General features: G+C 44.5%; 1 protein-coding gene across 6 annotated transcripts in view; it reads left to right on the forward strand.

Annotated features, from left to right (window-relative positions):
• JPH1 (junctophilin 1) overlaps positions 1–22,779 on the forward strand; it is a 247,022-nt gene that overhangs the window by 66,907 nt on the left and 157,336 nt on the right. For 5 of the 6 annotated variants that reach the window (XM_075125103.1, XM_048840984.2, XM_048840983.2 and 2 more), the window contains exon 3: positions 6,677–6,795. In XM_075125103.1, the coding sequence (XP_074981204.1) occupies positions 6,677–6,795 (119 nt within the window). Of the gene's footprint in view, positions 1–6,676; positions 6,796–12,698; positions 12,844–22,779 lie in introns of those variants that run through there. The other variant, XM_048840985.2, reaches the window with a different exon arrangement.

Consider the following 22,779-nt stretch of genomic DNA (forward strand, 5'->3'; position numbering starts at 1 on the left):
GATCCAACGCTGATGTCTTCACTAGCACCAATGCCAAATACATTGCAAAAATAATAAAATACAGTGCAATCTGCAATAAATGAAACTCCTATTAATTTAGCAGTGATTATATTACAGCATAGACAGGGACAGCACCATTTTCCCATTGGGGCGGGTTTGCATCACTAGCAAAACAAAGCCCCCTTAAAGCTGGCTTAAACAAAACAAGCTTTCAAACTTCACACCTTCACAACTGATCTGAGGAAAACCTCTGTGCCTCTCTCACTAACATAAGTTGGTCCAATAAAAGATATTACTTCAGCCGCCTTGTTTCTCTCATATCCTGTGACCATCAGGGCTACAACAACACTGCATACAACAATGTAGGTTCAATTTAGAACAGCCAACTGAATTTCATCACAAATCCAATTTTTGCATTTGTTTCATGTTAGCTAGTTTTTGGTGTAGTTAACTTCACCTGCTTTGTGTCTGAAACATTCTGGCATTATACCCAAATGCCAGTTTCCTGTATTCTATCAGAGTAAATTAGATATTTGCAAATGAAAGCGCCATCAAAGCCTATTATTTTTGCTTGTTTCCAGTGTTCAGTCTCATGATCTTTAACATATCATAATGTGAGCAACTTGATTCATCTGTGCCTGGGTATATGCCATGTGCATTCTGTCACCCCTGCACCTGAGGACCTACCCCCATGGGAGAGCTTAGACCCTTTGCTACCTTTGAGAGACTCAAACCTCAGCTGTTCAAATACTACTAGTATCTAACTTACCAAATTGACTTGCACATTTCAAGCATTGCTCTCACTAGATGTATTGAGTAAGATACATTTGAACTAAAAAAACTGATATGGTAACTGTAAAGTACAGAAAAACAAATGGGGGGGGGTGTTTTATTAACCTCTTTCTAGGCATTTTGTATCTGACTAAGGAACATGAATGAGTGCAGAAAAGGAAAGGGTAAATTAAGAGTAATTCACAATCAAATTAGTATGGAATTTAAGACAACTCAATAAGGGACATGAACTGCAAAAAGATGATTTCTTTAAAAAAAAAAAATCTATTGAAGTCCTTAAGATTTTAAACAGAGAGATACTGAAGAACTTTTGAAAAGACTTCAGCGGTACTAAGATCTCTATAGATTTTAGCCTTTTGAATAATATGTATTCATAATGTCAATGTGTCCATTATTTAAACAAATGTTAGCTACTCTTTCCTTTCCAGGGCTCTGAACATCCATATTAGTCCTATAAATTCTCTAATTATGTCTCACAATGGGTTGTTTTGGGTCTCACAATGGGTCTGCCTCTATTGTACACTCTATTCCTTAACGTCCACCCCACAACTATCTCAGCTCATGTGCTGTGTTGTTTTGCAGTGTGTCCTATCTATCAACATTTGCTATTAGGATTTCACTGCATGCTATTTTTATTCTGAGCAACAACCAGTGCTGGAATATATTTACGTTCCATAGCTATGTGAAGCGAAAGGTGGCAAATGAGCGTGATGCCTCCATGTAATCCAACTGTAGTTTTTTCTTTAAAGTAAGCCTTTGTATATTGATATTTTTGCTTACATCATGTACATCTATGGAATTCAGACTATTCAATTATATCAGAAGTGTAATCAAATGAGACCATGATGAGTATCAAAGTCTCCTGTTAAAAATCCACGACATACTCTTAACAGTATTTTTGAATACTGCATTTAGACATCTCATACTGCAAAACTAATAAAAATAGCAAAATATTTCTGATATATTTCAGGTGGATAAAAATCAATTTAAAAAAATTAGTTTTTTTAAAATCCGATTATTTTGATTTAAATTAAATACAGGTTTTTGGTTTTTTTAATAAACAGTTACAATTTTTAAAGAAGAAGTTTTCTTCTTTAAATCATTATCAAAATTGGTGATTAAATCAATCCACCCTTGTATATTTGCACATTACACAAATAATGCAGATTTATTTTTCACACAATTGGCCTAAATCCTTGGCATCTGAAATGTGCTCTAACTGGTCAAGTTATTAGTGTAAAATTTAATTTGTTCTAATAATCAGCCTCAGGTGAAGGGAGCACAAATATACAACATGTACACTGTCTATTTGACTATAACATCATATGAGAATAGTTCACTTCTCAGGCATGTGTAACACTGCAGACTTTTATGCCCTAAAAGTTAAATGGATTATTCTAGTGGACCAGATTCCACCATAGAGGAGATGGGAGGTATGGACCCTTCTTAGGTACTTTTCTTAAGTGATTTGTCTGAATGAATCCATCCATGGGCAGATCTAGTTGAAGGTTTTCTAACTAAAAGCTGGGGGAAGGGAGTATTCCCCCTTCCCCTTCCCCCCCCTGGAATTGCCATTTTTTTTTGTTTTACAATTGTTTTTTGAAATACAAAAACAAGTTCTCAAATGATAAATTTCAATGATCATTTTGATAACATTTTGAAAAAATATTGAACTCCCTCACTGATGCAAAGCTCTTACATATCAGACTCCATGAGTAATACTTTCTTTCATTTCCAGTTGCTTAGGAGAGTCTCTCTCATCTTGGCAGACAGTGTTCGGTCATCAGTTATACACACCTTTGTCACCTCCTGTCTGGATTAAAGTTATTCGGTCTACCTGGGCATGGAGCCATCAACCCTTTGGTAACTCCATATAGCAGAATATGCATTTTTTAAAAAAAAAAAAAATCCTACCATAACAAAACACTGCTCTGCCTGCACTTTTTTCCCATTGGGGAGAGAACAAATCATGCATGATAGATGTTAATCACGTCACTTAATGCTTTATTGGAAGGTACTCAGATACTGTAGTAATGAGGTTAGTATGACAACCTGTGTAGAATAGCTTAAGTGTGTTGTAACGTCAGAAAAAAATATGTAAAATAAAATGTAAGTGATTGATTCCCTTAACATTTCATTTTGTCATTCATCATGACCCTCACACCTTGCAATTTGTGGATGTACTGTTGCTTTCTACGGGAGTTTTGTTTACACAGAGCTTTGCAGCATTCGGCACTAAATGGGTAAAAGGAAAAAAGCAAATGTTAAAAAGGTTCTTCCATGAAAAGAGGAAATTAGTGAGAGCAGGACCTACTGTTATTGACGACACAGAACTCTGAGCTCTAAGCTTGGCATTTGTTTTTCCAAAGATTGTAATTAGAAAGAGAATAATAACCTTCAAGAAAGTGATGTTACTCATTATTTAGGAGAATCAAGAAACAGCTTGAAAGCAATTAGGAGGAGCCACATGATTGATAAAGAGCACAGGTTCATTAAGAACTGATTAAGTCAGACATACGAGATCAGAGGTGGCAAACTACAGTCCCCGGGCCACATCCGGCGCACGGGACCGTCCTGCCCGGCCCTTGAGCTCCTGGCTGGGGAGGCTAGCCCCTGCCCCCCTCCCCCGCAGCCTCAGCTCGCCATGTCACCAGCACTCTGGGCGGCGGGGCTGTGAGCTCCTGCCGGGCAGCAGCCCTCCATACAGGTTCGGAACCCCAATGTGGCTCTTAAGCCAAAAATGTTGCCCACCCCTGTGCTATCTGGTTACTAAGAATATTATAGTGTTTATTCAAAAATTTCTGATAGATGGAAAACAGAATAATTAATGGTTTGTCTTATACTGGGGAGAAAGCTGATTACTAGAAAGGTTTGTTTTGAGATCAGTATCTTTAATAATGTGCTGGAGAAGTACAGTAAATTGTACATTGATCACATTTATAGATGACCCTCAACTGGCAGGTATTGTAAACATACAGGAGGATATTGTGGAGAAATAAAATAATGGAGAGTTTTAAATGGAATTTAAATTGAGATAAATGTTATACAGTATGCTTTGGATCCCTAATAGCTGATGCATGGAAGACATATGGCACTACATGTAAAGCACATTTAGGATTAGTGCAGAATGCCAATTAATTTTGCTTAAGCTTTTCAGCCCACAGTACACCTCGTTTAAGTCACTTTTCAGGTATAAGCAGATGGACATCTGTAGGATTGTACCAATGGAACTGATTTTGAAAAGCTTCTGATTTTGTGCCCACAGTTCTGTGGGTGTAACTGATGTCATTTAGATATTTAACTACCCTAGTGAATCAAAAAAGCAAGAATACATCTAATGGCATTAGTTGCACCCACAGTTTAGAAAGCCAAGGCTTCTTTCAAACTGAAACCCTTTGATTTAAATCCAAATATAATTTGTAATAAAAGCAAGTACAGTAAAACTGAACTATTGATATTATAAAGAGAATGATGATCAGTTGTTCTCCATGTCAACTGCAGCAACAGAGATTTACTTTATATATTAGGAAAAACTTTCTAACTATAAGGATAGTTAAACACTGGAATAGGCTTCCAAGGGAGGTTGTAGAATCTCTATCATTGTGGGGTTTTAAGAACAGGTTAGACAAACACCTGTCAGGGATTCTCAGGTCCTGCCTCAGTGCAGGGGGCTAGACTAGATGGCCTTTGAAGTTCCTTCCAGCCCTACATTTCTGTGATTTCCTTGACTTCCACAATATGCAAACTGTAGATATTTAGGGGGGCTCAGGTCTAGGAACAGTCACAGAGTATATAATATATGCTCATTTCTATAGATCTATATTTATTGTACAAGAGGACTGTAGTTCGACTGCCACTGGAATAGCTTAATTGATCGTCTTTAATGATTGTGTTTTAGGAAACATTTTGGCCTCAGATGTTTAAAAGGACAGCTTTCTGATAGACAGAAGAGCCCTGTACTAATAGGCAAAGGCATGAGCAAGATCCAGCATCTGGAAACCAGACTATATATAAGCCACACATTTTTAACAGTGAGGATAATTAACAATTAGAACAATTTACCTAGGGATGTGTTAGATATTCCATCACTTCAAGTTTTTAAATCAAATGTGGGTGCCTTTCTAAAGAGTACACTCTAGCTGATCCAGAAATAACAGGCTTGATACAGGAATTGCCAAGTGAATGTCTATGAATGGCGTTACACAGAAGGTCAAAGTAGATGATCATAATGGTCACCGTGGTCTTAAAATCGATGCCACTAGTTTCTATGAACTTCCATACCAACAGTGGTAGTGTCTTTAATTCTTTTCAGAAGGTTTTTTTTATTCATACATATTGCCATATTAGACACAAAAATACCATAGTTACTCATGTATCTAGCTTGTTTATATATTTATACTATAATTACATTTTTGTAGTAAATAAGCAACATTTTTTTTTATCATGGGCACTACTAAACTCTTCTGTTACCTGCGGGGGACGGAAGGGGGGAGGTTGAGTTCAGGATGTTGTCTTCATTTGCCTACATCAGGTGTGACCAACCTGAGCCTGAGAAGGTGCCAGAATTTACCAATGTACATTGCCAAAGAGCCACAGTAACTCGTCAACAGCCCCCCATTAGCTCCCCTACCCTGCTCCCAGCGCCTCCCCCTCCCTCCCCGCACCTCCCAATCAGCTGTTTTGTGGCATGCAGGAGTCTGGGGGGGCTGGGAGGGAGAAGCAAGGGCTTGACAGGCTCAGGGGAGGGCGTGAGAAGGGGTGGAGTTGGGGCAGGGCCTGTGGCAGAGCTAGGGGTTGAGAAGGGAGCACCCCCCAGCACATTGAAAAGTTGGTGCCTGTAGCTCCAGCCCCGGAGTCGCTGCATGTTAACTTCTGAAGAGCTGCATGTGGCCACCCCAGCCTACATAGTGATTACACTAGCTGAATATAATTCATTATTTTGCAAAGCACTTCAAGATATCTTAAATGTAAAAGGAGTTATATAAAAGAAAATTACATTCTGTACAATTATAGTTGGTATAATCTGGATGACATCCCATGTACTTGGAGGTGGATATTTTTCTAGTTCTAATAATTTTGGTTTGTAAAGCTGTTTGTGGTGGCTGAAATGTTGGGGGAAGTTTTATCAGGATTCTCTGGCTGCATTAATGATTTTTTCTCGATCTCTTTTCCATTATGGTACTTTTGTACCTGTATGATCAGTTATGTCCTCTGTCAAAGCCAGTTACATTTTTTTAATTTTTCAAAGTGAAGAATGTGGGTGTACTGTAAAAAGCCCTTTAGCATCTATTAGGAACAGTTTATTTTAGATCTCTAAACTTTGCAACACCAAGGCTTAAACTGGCATCTATTTATAAATTTGCATGATATTTTCATCAAAAGTAAATGTATGCAATCATTATATTGTATTTGATTGTATTGCCATCTTTCTTAATAAATGAATACAAATTTGCTTGTTTGAGTTCACTGGCAAGAAAACCTTGCAACTGATCAGCTTTGTCTTCGCATGATGCCACCTTTTAAGGCTGGGCCATATTTCCTACTGACTGTACTTCATTAAAACCACCTTTATACAAATTTCAGCTCAGCAGACTGAAGAAAAATCCCCCAAAGCATCAAACAAAGATATTTTCCATTCACTTCCAAACTAGACTGATTATAGCAGACCAATAATTGTCCCAATATTATTTTGTGTAGACTTCATGGGTCATGATAACTTGTATGACGGTTTGCTGTTTTGCAGTTATTCACAATCAACAGGCATAATTTTCTGGCTATGCTTCATCATTTCTTTTCCAAAGACAATAATACTTTGCTCTCGGGTGTATTAATGCAACTAATGAAACGGCATCTGTGCATATAAACCCTTTTCTGCTCTGTATAGAACTGCACATGCAAGAGCTAAAGCTGATGCTGCGGATCAGGCTGCTCAGGCTGCTCGCCAGGAAAGTGATATTGCAAGAGCAGTTGCCAGAGAACTTTCACCAAGTTTCTACCAACCAGGTAAAATTTTGATTGGTTTTGTTTTGTTTTATTTTGTTTGGGGGATATTTTCCTTGTTATATTTTTTAAAGAAAAGAGTTCTTTGTTAAATTAAAAAGTTCATCCCATTTTTAATTTAATCACTTACTCAGAAACCATAGTTGTGTGTAGGCAATGAAGAGCACTTATTGTTCAAGAGGGTTTTGTTTTTATTGTATTATCATTTGGTAACAAATAGTGCTTCCTATAAAACCTTTCATTATTGAAGTGTCAGTGTCAAGATTTTATAGGAGTATGCTGTGTCTGAGCATCTCCCTTAAGTTTGAAGTTAGAGTAAGTCTTACTCTGTCTTTAGAGAACATAATACAACTTCATTTTCAGAGTTATTTCTATGCCATGTTCATTACAGGCCAAATCCTGAAATCATTACTGAATCTTGGGTCGTCAATGACAGCTTTGCCTGAACTAAGAACTAAGTAAAAACAAAGGGCTAGATTGTGCCTGACCCTTACACAAATGTGTTAGTCCCTGTACTCAAAGTATCACAGAAATTGCTCCACCTCAATTTCCCACCTGTAGATCTGCCCGTTCACAGCACGTATTCATTGGCCATTTGGTGGAGAGGGGATAACAAGAAGCACTGGAATGTTTACCATATATTAGGTGTCCTTCAACGGTTATTTAAAAAGTAATTGATGAAAATAAAAACAATTCAAAAACATGTAGACCAAAAAGAACTTCAGTTCTTCTTCGAGTGCTCGTTCATGTCAATTCCATGTGCACAGTCATTGGAGATTTTTGCCGTAGCGGTATCTGTAGGGTCAGCTGTGGCACACACACACCCCCCTTGAGTGCTGCGCTCATGCGTCGAAGTATCAGGCGCCACGCCCTCTCAGTTCCTTCTTACCGCCGTGGTGGTTAATTGGAACACCTTTGCTTGTATAGCAAGGGCTAGCAGTTTCATCTCTTCTGACACCGAGCCTTAGGGCTGTGTAAATAGTTGTTCATAGTAGTTAGTGGTAAGTAGTTGTTAAGTGTAGTTAGAAGTCAGAGTCCCATTGCGGACTTCACCCCAGACTGGGCATACCCCGGTCTTTGGGGTTTAAGCCCTGCACAGACTGTAACAGGCCTATGTCTGTGAGTGCTCCCCACGGCAGCTGCCTCAAGTGCTTGAGGGAATCATACGTGAATCACAAGTGTTGTGTTTGTAAAACCTTTCGACTCAGGACTCAGAAAGAGCATGCTATTTGTTTGTGGGCTCTCTTCATAGAGGCTGCCCTCCGACTGGCTTCTGAGCCATCCCAGCCAGACTCGATCCCTGGTACCTCAGCCTCGGTGCACAGCACACCCCCAGGACCACTCCCCGTTGCCGGTGCCCAAAAAGAAAACTAAGAAGCACGGCTCCCCAGCGCCGGGCAAAAAAGGCCATGCAGCATGGGGCAAAAGACCCAGTTCAGGCAGCCTGGCCACTCTGGAGCCATGTGGACGTGCCTCCCCAGTCAGGGCCCTTAGCTCCTTAAAGGATCCACCACCGACTCCCAGGAGTAGTAGGGGACCCAAATTTGTGGCAACATCGACACCTTCCCAAGCTCCCCCTGGCACCAAGAGAGCAGAGGCCTCTACCCATGCTGTTGGCACCACGTGTGCCACAGGACGCAGCAAAGGCTCCCTACGAGGGCAAGCCAGCCTCCAAGACGCCCCAGAGGATAATGGAGGGCCGCTGATCCCCCTGAGCCAAGATAGTACTCTCCATCTCTGTGCCGCAGATCTCCAGCGTCGCAGCCCAGATCCTCTGGGGTTCACCCTTGGTCACCGGCAGTGCGTTCACGGTCCCCGCCATCTTGACACGGATCACCTAGGGGGAGGCGTCAGTCACCATACTACAGGCACTGTTTGCCCTGCCGCCAGTGTCCTCCTGGTGCAGATCTCTGTAGCCTGCCCCATGGGAGCACTGCAATACCAGTTCCCCCGGCACTGGCGAGACTCCACTGGCACAACTGGGCACCAGAGGCCACTCCACCTTGGCAGCACGGCCAGTGGCCGTATTGGAGTGCATGGGGCATGCCGGTGATGCCGATGCCCGCTTCGCAGTGCTTATCTGCCACCACCTCAGAGCAACAGTTGACAGCACCAGTATCAGTGCATGAAATGCACTCGGAGGTTGGGGTAGAGGAGACAGTACCCACCCCAAAACCCCACGGGCCCGGACACAGCAGACACAGCATACTCCCGTGGCCTCCCCAGCTGTACAATCATCGTCTTTGTCCCCGGACAAGGTGGACAGGGGATCCTCAAGGACCAGCCTGCTGGACGATTTTAAGGAACACCAGGCCCTGCTTCGACGGGTGGCCAAGAACTTGGGCCTAGAGGTGGAGGAGATGGCTGAGCAAGCAGACACCTTGTTCAGTGTGCTCTCGGTCTCTACCCCTGCCGGTGTGACACTACCAGTGCATGACAGAGTCCTGAAAATTGCCCTCTGGCGAACCCCATCGTCCATCCCTCCCACCTCCAAAAGGGCCAAAAAGAAGTACTTAATCCTGGCCCAAGGATTTGAGTACCTATATACGCACCCACCTCCAGGCTCACTGGTCGTCTCTGCTGCCAACAAAAAGGACAAGCAGGGACACACCAGTTCAGTTCCCAGAAATAAAGAGGTCAAAAGACTGGACCTTTTCAAGAGGAAAATTTATTCAACAGCCAGCCTGCAATTCCAGGTAGTGAACCACCAGGCCTCTTGGGCAGGTACAGTTTTAACTTATGGGACTCCTGGCTTCAGACCACTGGCCTGTCCCAAGAAATGCAGACCTCAATCCAGGATCTCCCATTCGATGGGAAAGGTCTCTTTGCGGAGTAAACAGATGCGAGGCTGCATGTGTTAAAGCAGTGGTCTCCAAACTGGGGTGCGCAAGATGATCCCAGGGGGTGCACAGCAGCAGGAGCACCACTGGACGGCACTCCACCGCTTTTTTCTTTGGTAGCAGCTTTGCACGTCCACAGCTGGTGTTCCCCTCTGGTGGCGCGTCTGCGGCAGGTCTTCCGGTCCTGTTCCGTTGGCGGCACGTCTGCGGCAGGTCTTCCGGTCTTTTTCTGTCAGCAGCGCATCTGCGGCAGGTCTTCCGGTCTTTGCCCTGGGGGTGCGCAAGCCAAAAAGTTTGGAGACCACTGTGTTAAAGGACATTTGGGCCACCCTTCACTCGCTGGGTATGCATATGCCGCAGTCTGCAAGGAAACAGTTCCAGCGCCCCCACCACCAAGGCCTTGGCAGTCTTATCAGGGGTCTGCAAAGAGAAAGGATAGAGACATGAACTTGAGTTGTTGCCACCTTTTCTCCTCCCACTCACCCGCACAGCCCAGCCCGGCAAAGTATCCTGGGGGCCAGAAGTGCTCATTTTAAAGGTGTGCTCGAGAGCAAAGCCCCAGTCAGCTCCCCAGGTCCACCTTGTTCTTTCCTCAAACATCTTTGTCCCTACCATTTGGCCAGGTTGCAGGTCACCTCAGACTGCTGAGTGCTGGACATAGCATCTCGGGGCTATACCCTGAAATTCTTGGCTGCACCTACCTCCCACCCCTATCCCTCTTCAGGGACCCTTCTCACAAGGAATTCCTCGTTCAAGAGGTCAGAAACTTCCTGCGTTTTGGGGGGGTGGGTGGAGGAGGAGGTCCCTCGGGACATGAAAGGAAAGGGGTTCTATTCCCAGTACTTCCTAATCCCAAAAGCAAAAGGGGGCCTCAGACCCATTCTGGACCTGCATCACCTCAACAAGTCTCTCAGGAAGTTGAAGTTTCACGTGGTCTCCCTGGCCTCCATCATGCCTTCCCTGGATCGGAGAGACTAGTACGCCGCCCTCGACTTGAAGGACGCTTATTTCCATATTCCAAGGTCACAGACGTTTCCTCTGTTTCATAGTGGTTAGATGCCATTTTCAATTCATGGCACGGCCCTTTGGCCTCTCATCGGCCCAAAGGGTGTTCACAAAATGTATGGCGCTAGTGGCTGCTTACCTGAGATGGCAAGGGGTCCAGGTCTTCCCATATCTCAGCAACTGGCTTATCAAGGGCAGATCTCGGAACAAGTGCAGAGGAGCCTCGATCTGGTGCATTCCACCTGCTGCAACCTTGGCCTGTTAATAAACAAGAAAAAATCCACCTGAAGGCCAATGCAACGAATACAGTTCATTGGGGCAGTTCCTTCCAGTAGTGCGTTTTCAAGTCATGTCGGACCTGATCTCCCATGTGAAGAACCACCCGCTCACCACCGCTCTCATCTGCTGCAGTTGTTGGGCCACGTGGCTGCACCCAAACTTGGCGGCACTGCACATGACCGCATGGCTACTGCATGGCTGAATGCGGACGAATGGGAATACTCGGCCTGGGTTCAGCAGGTCTTGTTGGGTAGCGGAACACCCCTCCACCAGCACAACTTGCCTCGCCAAGTGGAAAAGATTCATGGCTGGGCCTCGGAATGGCATGTCCGGGCCTCGCTGCAGGAGATCCTAGACTATCTGCAGCATCTCAAACTCCAAGGTTTGTCCCTGACATTGATCAACGTCCACCTAGACACTATCTCAGCTTTCCACTTTCTGTTCCAAGTCAGGTCGATCTTTGCTCACGACATTATGGGCCAGTTTTTGAAAGGTCTGGAACATCTGTACCCACGCGTCCGGGATCCCGTCCTTCCCTGGGACCTGAATCTCGTGCTGTCGAGGCTCCTGGGGCCTCCCTTTGAGCTTTTGGCTTTCTCCTCTCTCCTGGAAGGTTTCATTCCTGGTTGCAATATCGTCGGCCCACAGGATGTCTGAGATCAGGGTGGTTCAGAATCACCCTATATGGTCTTCTACAAGGATAAGATCCAGGTGCGACCGCACCCGGTGTTTCTGCCTAAAATAGTTTCCCTGTTTCATACGACACAGGACAGGACATATACTTACTCATCCGCTTTCCAAAGCCTCATATGTCAGATGAGGAACGCAGGCTGCACTCCCTGAACATCAGAAGTAGGTCTTCTACATAGATAGAACGAAGCCGTTCCGTAAGTCAACGCAGTTGTTTGTGGCAGACAAAATGAAAAGTCGCCCAATGTCTGCTCAAAGGGTTTCGTCCTGGATCACGGCCTGCATCTGCTGTGAGCTGGCAAAAGTTCCTCCGCCAGCAATCATGATGGCACACTCGACTAGGGCACAAGTGTTGTCAGCGGCCTTGCTGGGCCAGTTGCCAATCCAAGAGATCTGTAGGACCACTAGCTGGTCGTCTGTCCACACGTTCATGTCTCATTATGCACTTACCCAGCAAACTCAAGACAACACTGGCTTTGACAGAGCAGTGCTGCAAGCTGCCTGATGATGAACTCTGAGCTCACCTCCATGGACACTGCTTGTGAGTCACCTAGAATGGGAATCGACATGAGCAAGCACTCGAAGGAGAAAAACCACTTACCTACCTTTTTGTAACTGTTCTTTAAGATGTGTTGCTCATGTCCATTCCATTACCCGCTCCCCTGCCCTCTATCGGAGTTACCGGCAAGAAGGAACTGAGAGGGCGTAGGGCCAGCAGCGCCAGATATACTGACACATGAGCCTGGGATGTAAAAGTTTAACCGGATAACCGATAAGCATTAAGCTTTTCTGTTAACGATTAAATTCTGCCGGGGTCCTGGCTGCCAACCCCGTGCACCTGGTTGTCTGCTGCTGCCTGTGCCATGCATCCTGGTGCACCAGAGGTCCTGGCAGCCAGGACCTTGGGCGCGGGTCGGCAGCCAGGATCCCGGGTGTGGGGCCAGCAGCGGAGCTCTGTGTAAAACGTTGAAGTGCTGCAACACCTCCGCTGCCCCACATTACTAATTCCCGGGTTAAACGTTTAACCGTGTAACCGATAGAATTTTAATCAGATACACGGTTATTGTTTTTACACATTATTTATGTCCCTAGCATGAGCGCGGCACTCAAGGGGGCATCACAGCCGATCCTATGGATACCGCTAAGGCAAAAATCTCCGACAACCACGCACGTGGGCACATGCACACCTAGAATGGAATGAACATGAGCAGCACATCGTGAAGAACAACAGATACGAAAAGGTGGGTAACAGATTTTTATCTAGTGTTAATATGTATTTTCAGAATATTATCTGGTCTCTTACCTGTCCAATAAGAACATTACAGCCATACTCGGTCAGATCAGTGGTCCATCTAGCCCAGTATCCTGTCTCTTACAGCAGCCAGTGCCAGATGATTCAGAGGGAATGTACAGAACAAAGCAATTTCATGTGATCCGCCCCCTGTCTTTCAATCCCAGTTTCTGGCAGTTCATAGATTCATAGATACTAAGGTCAGAAGGGACCATTATGATCATCTAGTCTGACCTCCTGCACAACGCAGGCCACAGAATCTCATCCACCCACTCCTGCAAAAAAACCTCTCACCTATGTCTGAGCTATTGAAGTCCTCAAATCATGGTTTAAAGACTTCAGTTGGCGGTTTAGGGACACTTGGAGCATAGGGTCATGTCCCTGCCCATCTAGGCTAAAAGTCATTGATGTACCTATCCTCCATGAACTTATTCTTTGTGAATCCAGTCATACATTTGGCCTTCACAACGTCCCCCTGACACAGGTTCCGTAGGTTGACTGTGTGTTGTGTGAAGTACTTCCTTTTGTTTGTTTTAAACTTGCTGCCTGTTAATTTCATCGGGTGATCCCCTAGTTCTTGTGTTATGTGAAGTGGTAAATAATACTTCCCTATTCACTTTCTCCTTACTATTAATGATTTTATAGACCTCTATCATATTCCCCCTTAGTCAAGAGTTACAGCTCTTCGATTATCTTTCTAGGGCAGAAGTCCCAAAAATTTTAACCTCATGCCCCACCTTACTCCTGTCCTCCCTTCCCCTCCCCCTTGCTTCCCTCCTGGCAGAGCCGGTAGCAGAGCCTCGGCTCCGGAAGGCTGTGACACAGACAGGGGTAAAGAGGCTGAGGCTGGGGCCACGGCAGGCGCGAGGCCAAGCCTCAGCCGCGCTCCCCCGAATGTTCCTCCATGCCCCACAGTTTGGGGACCTCTGTTCTAGGGCTTGTCTTCACTCGCAGGTTAACACAAATTATAGCTCAATTTTCCTACTAACTTGTCCTGCTATCAAGACAAAAAACCCTCCTCTCTCATTTATGGGATATGGTTGAAATCACATGAGTTAGCTAACATGGTTCAGGGAGTAAGGCAGACCTCAAGTGAGCTTCCCATTCAAGGTATCATTTAGTGTGTTGTAACCCTGCAGTTGAAAGCCACGAGTTCTTCAGTGTCTTCCCACAATCTCCCAGCGCCCTCACCCTGTGACCTTTTCTTACCATCAACCTATTCCCTCTTTCCTTACCAAAAGTCACCAACCACTGGAAATAAGGCAGCTTAGCATCCTGGCTCCATAGTTGTGTGTGCCTTCCAGTACCTGCAACTACACTCATTTCCAGACCATAAGCTCAGAACAATTTCTGGGATATATGTGCTGAGACAATACATGGGAAACCACACATTTCATGATCTTCTGAAATTTTATTTTAAAATGAGTTTATTTTTTTGTCTCAGCATGCTTTATTCTTATAGTCTTGGAACGTAACTTTTTTTTTTTTTTTTGCAGCCTGAGCCAAAGCAAAGAAATTCATTATTACATCTCAAACTACAGTACATCCTCATGATTATAATGAGCAGTTTTGTTTTGACAAAACCTTTCTAGTTTACGTTTATATATAATATAAATACAGGATGCACTATCCCTATTTCTACCCTACTTGTGTGTGTATTTTCCCAAGATCGGTATATGGTCACATCCTGGAAGTGCTCCCAATGATTTCAAATGTTGCAGTAAAGGCGTGTATCTAGGACAGTGGTCTCCAACCTTTTTATGTCTAAGATCACTTTTTGAATTTAAGGGCAACCCAGGATCTACCCCACCCCTTCCCCAAAGCCTTGCCCCGCTCATTCCACCCCCCCTCTCTCCGTCCCTTACTCTTCCCCACCCTCACTCACTTTCACTGGGCTGTGATGGGGTTGGGGTTCGGGAAGGGGTGCGGCTCTGGGATGGGGCCAAGGGGTTTGCAGTGTGGGAGGAGGCTCTGGGCTGAGCCTGGGGCAGGGGATTGGGGTGCAGGGAGGGGCAGGATGCTGGCTCTGGGAGGGGGGTCAGAGCTGGGGCAGAGGTTTGTGGTGCAGGAGCAGGTACAGGGTGCTGACTCTGAGGGGGGGGTCAGGGCTTTGGCAGGGGCTTGGGGTGCAGGAGGGGGTATGGGGTGCTGTCTCTGGGAGGAGGGTCAGGGCTGGGGCAGGGGGGTTGGGGTGCTGGCTTGGGGGGAGGGTCAGGGCTGGGGCAGAGGGTTTGGGGTACTGGCTCGAGAGGAGGGTCAGGGCTGGGGTAGGGGCTTGGTGCAGGAGGGGGTCAGGGGTGCAAGCTCTGGGAGGGTGTTCGGGTGCAGGAGAAGGCTGCAGCGCCACCTGGGAGCTGCCTGTGGTAAGTGCCACCCAGCGGGAGGCCGCACCCCAATTCCTAGCCCTGAGCCCCCTCCTGGAGCCAGCACCCCATACCCTGCACCCCAACTGCCTACCCCAGCCCTGACCCCCCCTCTCAGAGCCAGCACCCCGCACTCTCTCCTGTACCACAAAATCCCTGCCTACCCCGGCCCCGCACCACTCCCAGAAAGGGCCAACATGCCTCTGCAGCCCCTGAGAGGGGGCGTGGGGCACATGGATCTGCACGCTTGCCCCTCTCTGCAGGCACGGCCCCAAAGCTCCCATTGGCCACAGTTCCCCATTCCTAGCCAATGGGAGCTCCAGGGGCAGTGCTTGCAGGCAGGAGCAGCATGCAGAGACCCCTCCTCACCCCACGGCCACAGGGACGTGCTGGCCGCTTCTAGAAGTGGCGTGGGGCTGCAGCAGGCAGGGAGCTGGCCTTAGCAGCAGCCCCGCTACACCACCGGAGATTGCAATCAACTGGGAGAGTCCCCAGGATCAAGCAGTCGATCGCGGTCAGTGGGTTGCTGACCACTGATCTAGGAGAATCACTGATTTAAACACAGTACAGTCTTTCACATGAACAATTTAGGTAAGCAGTTTTGTTTCTTTAAAGTACAAAGTGACATTAATTTAACTGTTATGTAACTATTTATTAGCTTTCGGACTTCAAAATCAATGAAAGGTCAAATAATGATTTAAATTTGATTTTCTAAGTTTCTTTTATAATTGTTAATTTTGGATTATATACTGGTATATGTAAAGCAAAAAAGTGTAGAAAGGCGTATGGACAGAGAAAAAGTAATCTAAATTTTGAACACAATCACACATCATGGGTTCAGAATAAAGTCAGAGAACCAAATCTCTTGAAAGGACTGCATTTCTTTGAATATATATACGTGCTTTAAATTTTTAGTAGGCTTTGATTTGCTCAAGCTGTTTGGTCACATCCAATAATCATAACAGTAATATTTTTGAATAGGCCCCGTTAATACCTCTCCATGAGTGAGTAAGGTAAGAACTTGGAAACAGGGACTTTGTCAAAATTAAATAGGTTAGAGGAGGATAATAGGGAGTATGGAAGCCTACAGAAAGAGCAGTGCTAGAAGCTCCCAAGATTGGGAGACAGAAGGGGCCCTCATAGCCAAACAGTAAATGCTAACGTGTGTCAGTGTGAATCCTGGCCCCCTGGACAAGGATTCTATCAGCCTGAGATCATAGAATCATAGAATATCAGGTTTGAAAGGGACCTCAGGAGGTCATCTAGTCCAACCCCCTGCTCAAAGCAAGACCAATCCCCCACTAAATTATCTCAGCCAGGGCTTTGTCAAGCCTGACCTTAAAAGCTTCTAAGGAAGGAGATTCCACCACCTCCCTAAATAACGCATTCCAGTGTTTCACCACCCTCCTAGTGAAAAAGTTTTTCCTAATATCCAACCTAAACCTCCCCCACTGCAACTTGAGACCATTACTCCCCATTCTGTTCTTTTTCATTGCATACTTGGAGATCAAAAGTAATGTTATTTAACATGGCTTGATTTTGGTGTAAAGGGGGTGTAAAAGGATCCATTTCTCATCAAGAAGAATTTCCATTTTACAACTGTTTTGTTCCAGTTGTGTGGGGCAAATCTTGACCCCCTACTCCACAGGTGTAGAGACCCTCTGCAAAAGAACTCTTTCACCTTACTGTACAAGAGAAGGAAGGACAGTGTGACACTAAACTGGGAGGAGTGGTAGATATGCTGGAGGGTAGGGATAGGATACAGAGGGACCTAGACAAATTGGAGGATTGGGCCAAAAGAAATCTGATGAGGTTCAACAAGGACAAGTGCAGAGTCCTGCACTTAGGACGGAAGAATCCAATGCAACGCTACAGACTAGGGACCGAATGGCTCGGCAGCAGTTCTGCAGAAAAGGACCTAGGGGTTACAGTGGACAAGAAGTTGGATATGAGTCAACAGTGTGCCCTTGTTGCCAAGAAGGCCAATGGCATTTTGGGATGTATAAGTAGGGGCATAGCGAGCAGATCAAGGGACGTGATCGTCCCCCTCTATTCGACATTCGTGAGGCCTCATCTGGAGTACTGTGTCCAGTTTTGGGCCCCACACTACAAGAAGGATGTGGAAAAATTGGAAAGAGTCCAGCGGAGGACAACAAAAATGAGTAGGGGACTGGAACACATGAGTTATGAGGAGAGGCTGAGGGAACTGGGGATGTTTAGTCTTCAGAGGAGAAGAATGTGGGAGGATTTGATAGCTGCTTTCAACTACCTGAAAGGGGGTTCCAAAGAGGATGGCTCTAGACTGTTCTCAGTGGTAGCAGATGACAGAACAAGGAGTAATGGTCTCAAGTTGCAGTGGGGGAGATTTAGGTTGGGTATTAGGAAAAACTTTTTCACTAGGAGGGAGGTGAAACACTGGAATGCGTTACCTAAGGAGGTGATGGAATCTCCTTCCCTAGAAGTTTTTAAGGTCAGGCTTGACAAAGCCCTGGCTGGGATGATTTAGTCGGGGATCGGTCCTGCTTTGAGCAGGGGGTTGGACTAGATGACCTCCTGAGGTCCCTTCCAACCCTGATATTCTATGATTGAGTCTGCAGGGGGTGCATGCCCCTTGTACATCTTAGCACTCAGTTCTTCAGGGGATCTCAACTATATGTATCCTTCTGTCAAACCTCCTACAAAGGTGTGTTTGCCAGAATATGGTGGCTACTTCAGTCATTTGGATGAAGTGCAACAGTAGAGCAGTTTACTGCCCATCTATGATCTGGGTGGAAGGATTCCTCCCCTAGTCCTTGTGACATTCGTGATGCAAGGCTATGTCATTCATGCTCAATTCTGCAGGCAGGATTACGGCCAGCAAGAGAACAGAAGAGGAAAGTTCATAGGCAGGTAGGTCACATAATAGTTTTTAGAAAGTTTTTGCTGAGTCAGTCTCTTGTGTGGGAACATTTACAACCTGTGTAGTTAGAGATAGAAAGAGCAGGTTTTATGAATCTTGATTTTAAGTTTCCTAATCCATGATAAACATTTCCAGACATGTGAGATGTATATTTTAATTTCTGTTCCTTTTCTTAAAAAGCTTTGTTTTAAGGGACTGTAATATTCAAAGATTTTTACCAAATTTTAAGTATCCCACATCAGCCGCAATACAGCATAGGATCTGCAGAGGGTATTATGTTGAATTGTGCACCCGTGAATCTCCTCAAAGGTGCATGAATTTTAACATATCCAGTTTCAGGCTGAAAGTTCTGAATGTTGCTCAAATAGATCACTTCTGTCTGGTATCATCCAGTTCTGAACCTCACAGTACGCGGCAGTGTTATATTTAAATATTTCCAGTATATCATAGCTATGACTGATAGAGCACCATTTCTTATTATCATGTGTCATTAACAGTAATAAACAAGGCATGCCCATAATAATATTTATATATCCCTCTCCAAGAGCCATTATTCAAAATAATACTGGGTTTATGCCTGTTTAAAAGAAAACAAACTCAACATTGTTGTCTCCGTTATAGCAATTTCTCGGTTGCCCAAGCCTATTCGGTTTCCAGCATCTCCATAGAGTCCTATTAGGTATTACTGAAAGATAATGAAGCATGAGATAGTCTCAATCTCCATGACTCTAGTTAAGACACAGCCTTTCATTGCATTGAATTGTCTTGGGGAAAAGAAGATATTGTGGGAAAATGTAATTTTACCCTCTTCTTGGCTAGAACTGTATGTGTGATAAGCAAGCAGTCTGTCAGCAAGGTATGCATGACTGCACTTGGGATATCAACAATTTTCTTTAAGAAAGAGAAACAGAGTGAAGCCTAAAGTCTCCCGTCTGAAATGTTTCTCCTTAAACAACTGATCATTGTGTCTTTTCTCGTTTAGCCAGATCCTATCTGATTCTCCTGAGGCCTAAGCCCATTGAAATCTCTGTGAGTCTTTGGATCAGGCTCTTAAATTTTTAGTCCTCAAACTCTTGCCTCCTACTCAGTACATACCGGGACAATGTGGGGTGCAATTTACAATTATGAAATGAAACAATTTTAACTTGCCCCCTAGCATGATGCCTCTTACATTCCAACTGAACATTAGATGTACCTATTTTCACATTTAAATATTGCACTCATTTTACACAGACACCAGGAGGTGTCAAAACATTCTAGCTGTTATACTGTAGTTTAGAGGGAGAATGAAAAGGGAGTAAAGCAATAAAACAAACTAGCATATTGTAAAAGTGAGATGTCAGTCTGAAACGTGAATACTGAAATACCATTAAAGTCCTGACATTTACCTTTTCTGTAATTAGTTACCGTAGTATTTGCATATTGGAAATACAGCACCACAAGTGTGATTGCAAAGATAAATAATGTGGTGTGGTGAACAAGAAGGTACAGGGAGCCCTGCGTCTTAGCCTACTCATGCTAGGACCCTGCATAATCTGATTTCTAGCACTGCAGACAGCAAAGGGGTACGGCTAGGGGTCTAGGGGGTGGTCGTTCTGTGAGGGTTAGAAATTTACTTTTTGGAAAATGAAAACTGAGAGTCTCACATAATCACATGATTTGGGGAGAAACAATGCATCTTTTAATGGAAAGGGGGCATGAATTCTGTTATACTGTAGTCGGAGATGATTGTGTGATTCTGATCTTACACTAGTGAGAACCAGGAGTTGTTATTGAAGTCAGGGAGTTGTTATTGAAGTTACGCTTATAGAAAACTGATGTAACTGAGATCAGCATCTGGCATAATGAGTCTAAAACAGTGACTATTTTGCCCATAAAACCACTCATATCTGAACTATATTGTGTGCCTCCATGGTGACACAGCAGAATCTTGAGGGAACAACACTTTATCTTCTTTGTTTTGAATTTCAAGCTGATATTGCTCACTGAAGTTCTAAAGGCATAAGGAGTGCTCTGAGCTACAACCTATGATTTAGATCAGTGTCCTGGATCTGGTGTTGCTTCAGATTATCAGAGGTTTCCCTTTCGGGGAGTGGGTTGCCATCTGTCTTTAAGGAAGCTGTTTTGATGCCTAGGGGGAAAAAAGGCTACTATTACAATCTTGTTAAACATCCTATCTCCAACCTTCCTATAGTCCATGAGGGGAGTATCCCTTATCTTCTGGGAACACTAAACCTCAGTGGGGGTGGGGAGGGATTGTTTTGATGCTACTCAACTTGAATGCTTCCCCAGGTTAGAATTTTAAGAGCCAGAACTTATCAGGCTTTCCCCATGAGCGATTCCACCCAGCCATCAGCACTAGAAGCACAATGATGCAGTGAGAGCTGGGCTGACAGACGAGAGCACCCCACAGCAGTGAAAGATATCAGTTCTCTCCCACCCCCACACTGCATATTTTGTTCTTGTTTAACGTTTCTTACGCACAGTTGATTGTAGTTTTGGCCTAAGATTGGTCAGTCTATATACCTGGAGTATTACTAAGGTTGCAATAATTGCTGTTGGCTGTGTTAGGTGGATGGATGGACCTGAGATGCCCAAGGCTTGGTTTGTGTATTTACAGATCTCAACTCCCAGCATACAGCTCTAAATCTCATTGTGCTGGAGATTTTTATTTTCTTTGACGCTTCTGGTTCATGTTCATATTTCCTCTAACTTGGTCAGACTGCTATGGAGCCTACATGGCCTGGTAGAGATTGTGAGGGCTGAACAGCTGCTCTTATTTTGTAGAGAACTACTCCATTTAATTTACTCAATAATCTCTGCTTTGAGTAGTAAATATTAATCCCCAGTAGCAATCCAGAAGTCCAGGTTTCGTTCAGTGCATGTTAACTAAACAACCCCTCTCCCCTCCCCCTACCCCCAAGTCCAAATATGTGCGGGGGGAAACTTGCTACTTGGCTTATAATTATAAATTTTCTACATGCATTCAGATGCAGTGAGGCAAATTCTTCTCCCTCCTTTGTGGTGACTTCTGGCCCAACAGGCAGTGGAGCCAGGACAGCTATGCAAATCCATTAGCTCAACGTCACAATGGAATGGGGGGAACACACAAAAATCTCTGGTAGAGTTTGTGACAGTTTGGGGGATCTGTCTATGCAAATTATGAATTCTGATCCATATTATGAAGTTGTTCCTATGAAACACCTGAATGACAGGTTGGCTGATGAGGCTGGAAAAAGCTACTTCCTCCAACTTGTCTGCAGGGAGGAAGAAATGGAACAAGTGGAAAATCCTCCAACCGGACAAAGGAACAGATGTAACAAAGCAAGGGTTTTTAAAAGGACTCTTAAGGGGAAGGCCTTGGAGAGAGACATGGGAAGTTGGGCAGGAGATGTGAAGAGATAGGCATGCTTTCAAAGCAGGAGGACTAGATTTCGCTGCAGAACCAACCAAGCTCAGAGAACACAAGCTGACCTAAGGAAAGAGGCTCCATGGTTCAGAAGTCAAGACATGAGCTTCAACAGAAGGATCCTGGACACAGCAGAGAATGTTCTAGAGTGGTGAGGAAACTAAGGCAGGGAAATGTGTGTAAGGGTTATTATTTTTGTATTGAGTTGCATGTGTTTCTCATGAGATTAAGTCAAGAGCATGGGGGTCTCAGCTCGCGGGGGAGGGTGCTAGACAAAGAATTTGCACTTCGAGTGTGCCTACCCGAAGCCAGGGCAGTGCCTGGATTTTGTTCACACTCCAGAGGCTTAAAGATCAGTGTGTGAATCCCCTCACAGCAGTCTGGAGTGCCCTAGTTCAACTAGGTCTTTGATGGAGTTATGCACATGTTAAGGGAGGGAGGGGGGAACTTCTCTAGGTTAACAGAACCATGAGCAATAAACAGCTTGGCTTTTTTAAGAACAAGACATACCAGACCAATTCTATTGAAATTTTCAAATATAACTTCACGAGAGACTACTGTAAAACCATTAAAACCATTGTGGGAGAAAAACATCTACTTCCACACCATGCTTTGCTAAAACAAAACATTACAGTTACTGCATTTCCTTGCCTACTAATTTTGTAAACCTCTTTTTTAAAAATAGCATTCAAATTGGTGTAGACATGAGCATTGGCACATGGACAGAAAACTGTGTCTCATTTTACCATCACCCTTTTTTTTTGTCCTCAGAGAGCTCAGGAAGGAGGCATCTAATGAGATGACGTAGGAAGTAGTGGTAGATCCATGTCCATTAATTAAATGTAGAAGAGGCACACAGTATATTTAAATCAGCCGGTGATGGTGAAATGAGGTGATGCAAGAGCAAGTGATGACAGAGAAAAACAAAGTAGTTAGTTGAAGTTACAAATATGGACTGGAAATAATTACTGGGGGACAGAAATCAGTGTTGCCACTCTCATATGAGTAACTGCTCACCAGTGCAAGTAAGGGATTCACAATTTGACTCTAAATAATCTGTATCTGAGACAAAGCCAAGCTGACACATAGGGCTGAAATCATCAACCTAAATGTTTAAAATGAAAGGAAGAAACTTGACCACCAGTAATAATATCAAAGAAACATAGGAGTGATAGGAGTCAGCATATTAGATATAAGACGTGATGGTACGC

The sequence above is a fragment of the Caretta caretta genome, chromosome 2 (genome assembly GCF_965140235.1).
Source record: "Caretta caretta isolate rCarCar2 chromosome 2, rCarCar1.hap1, whole genome shotgun sequence".
Taxonomy (NCBI): Eukaryota; Metazoa; Chordata; order Testudines; family Cheloniidae; genus Caretta; species Caretta caretta.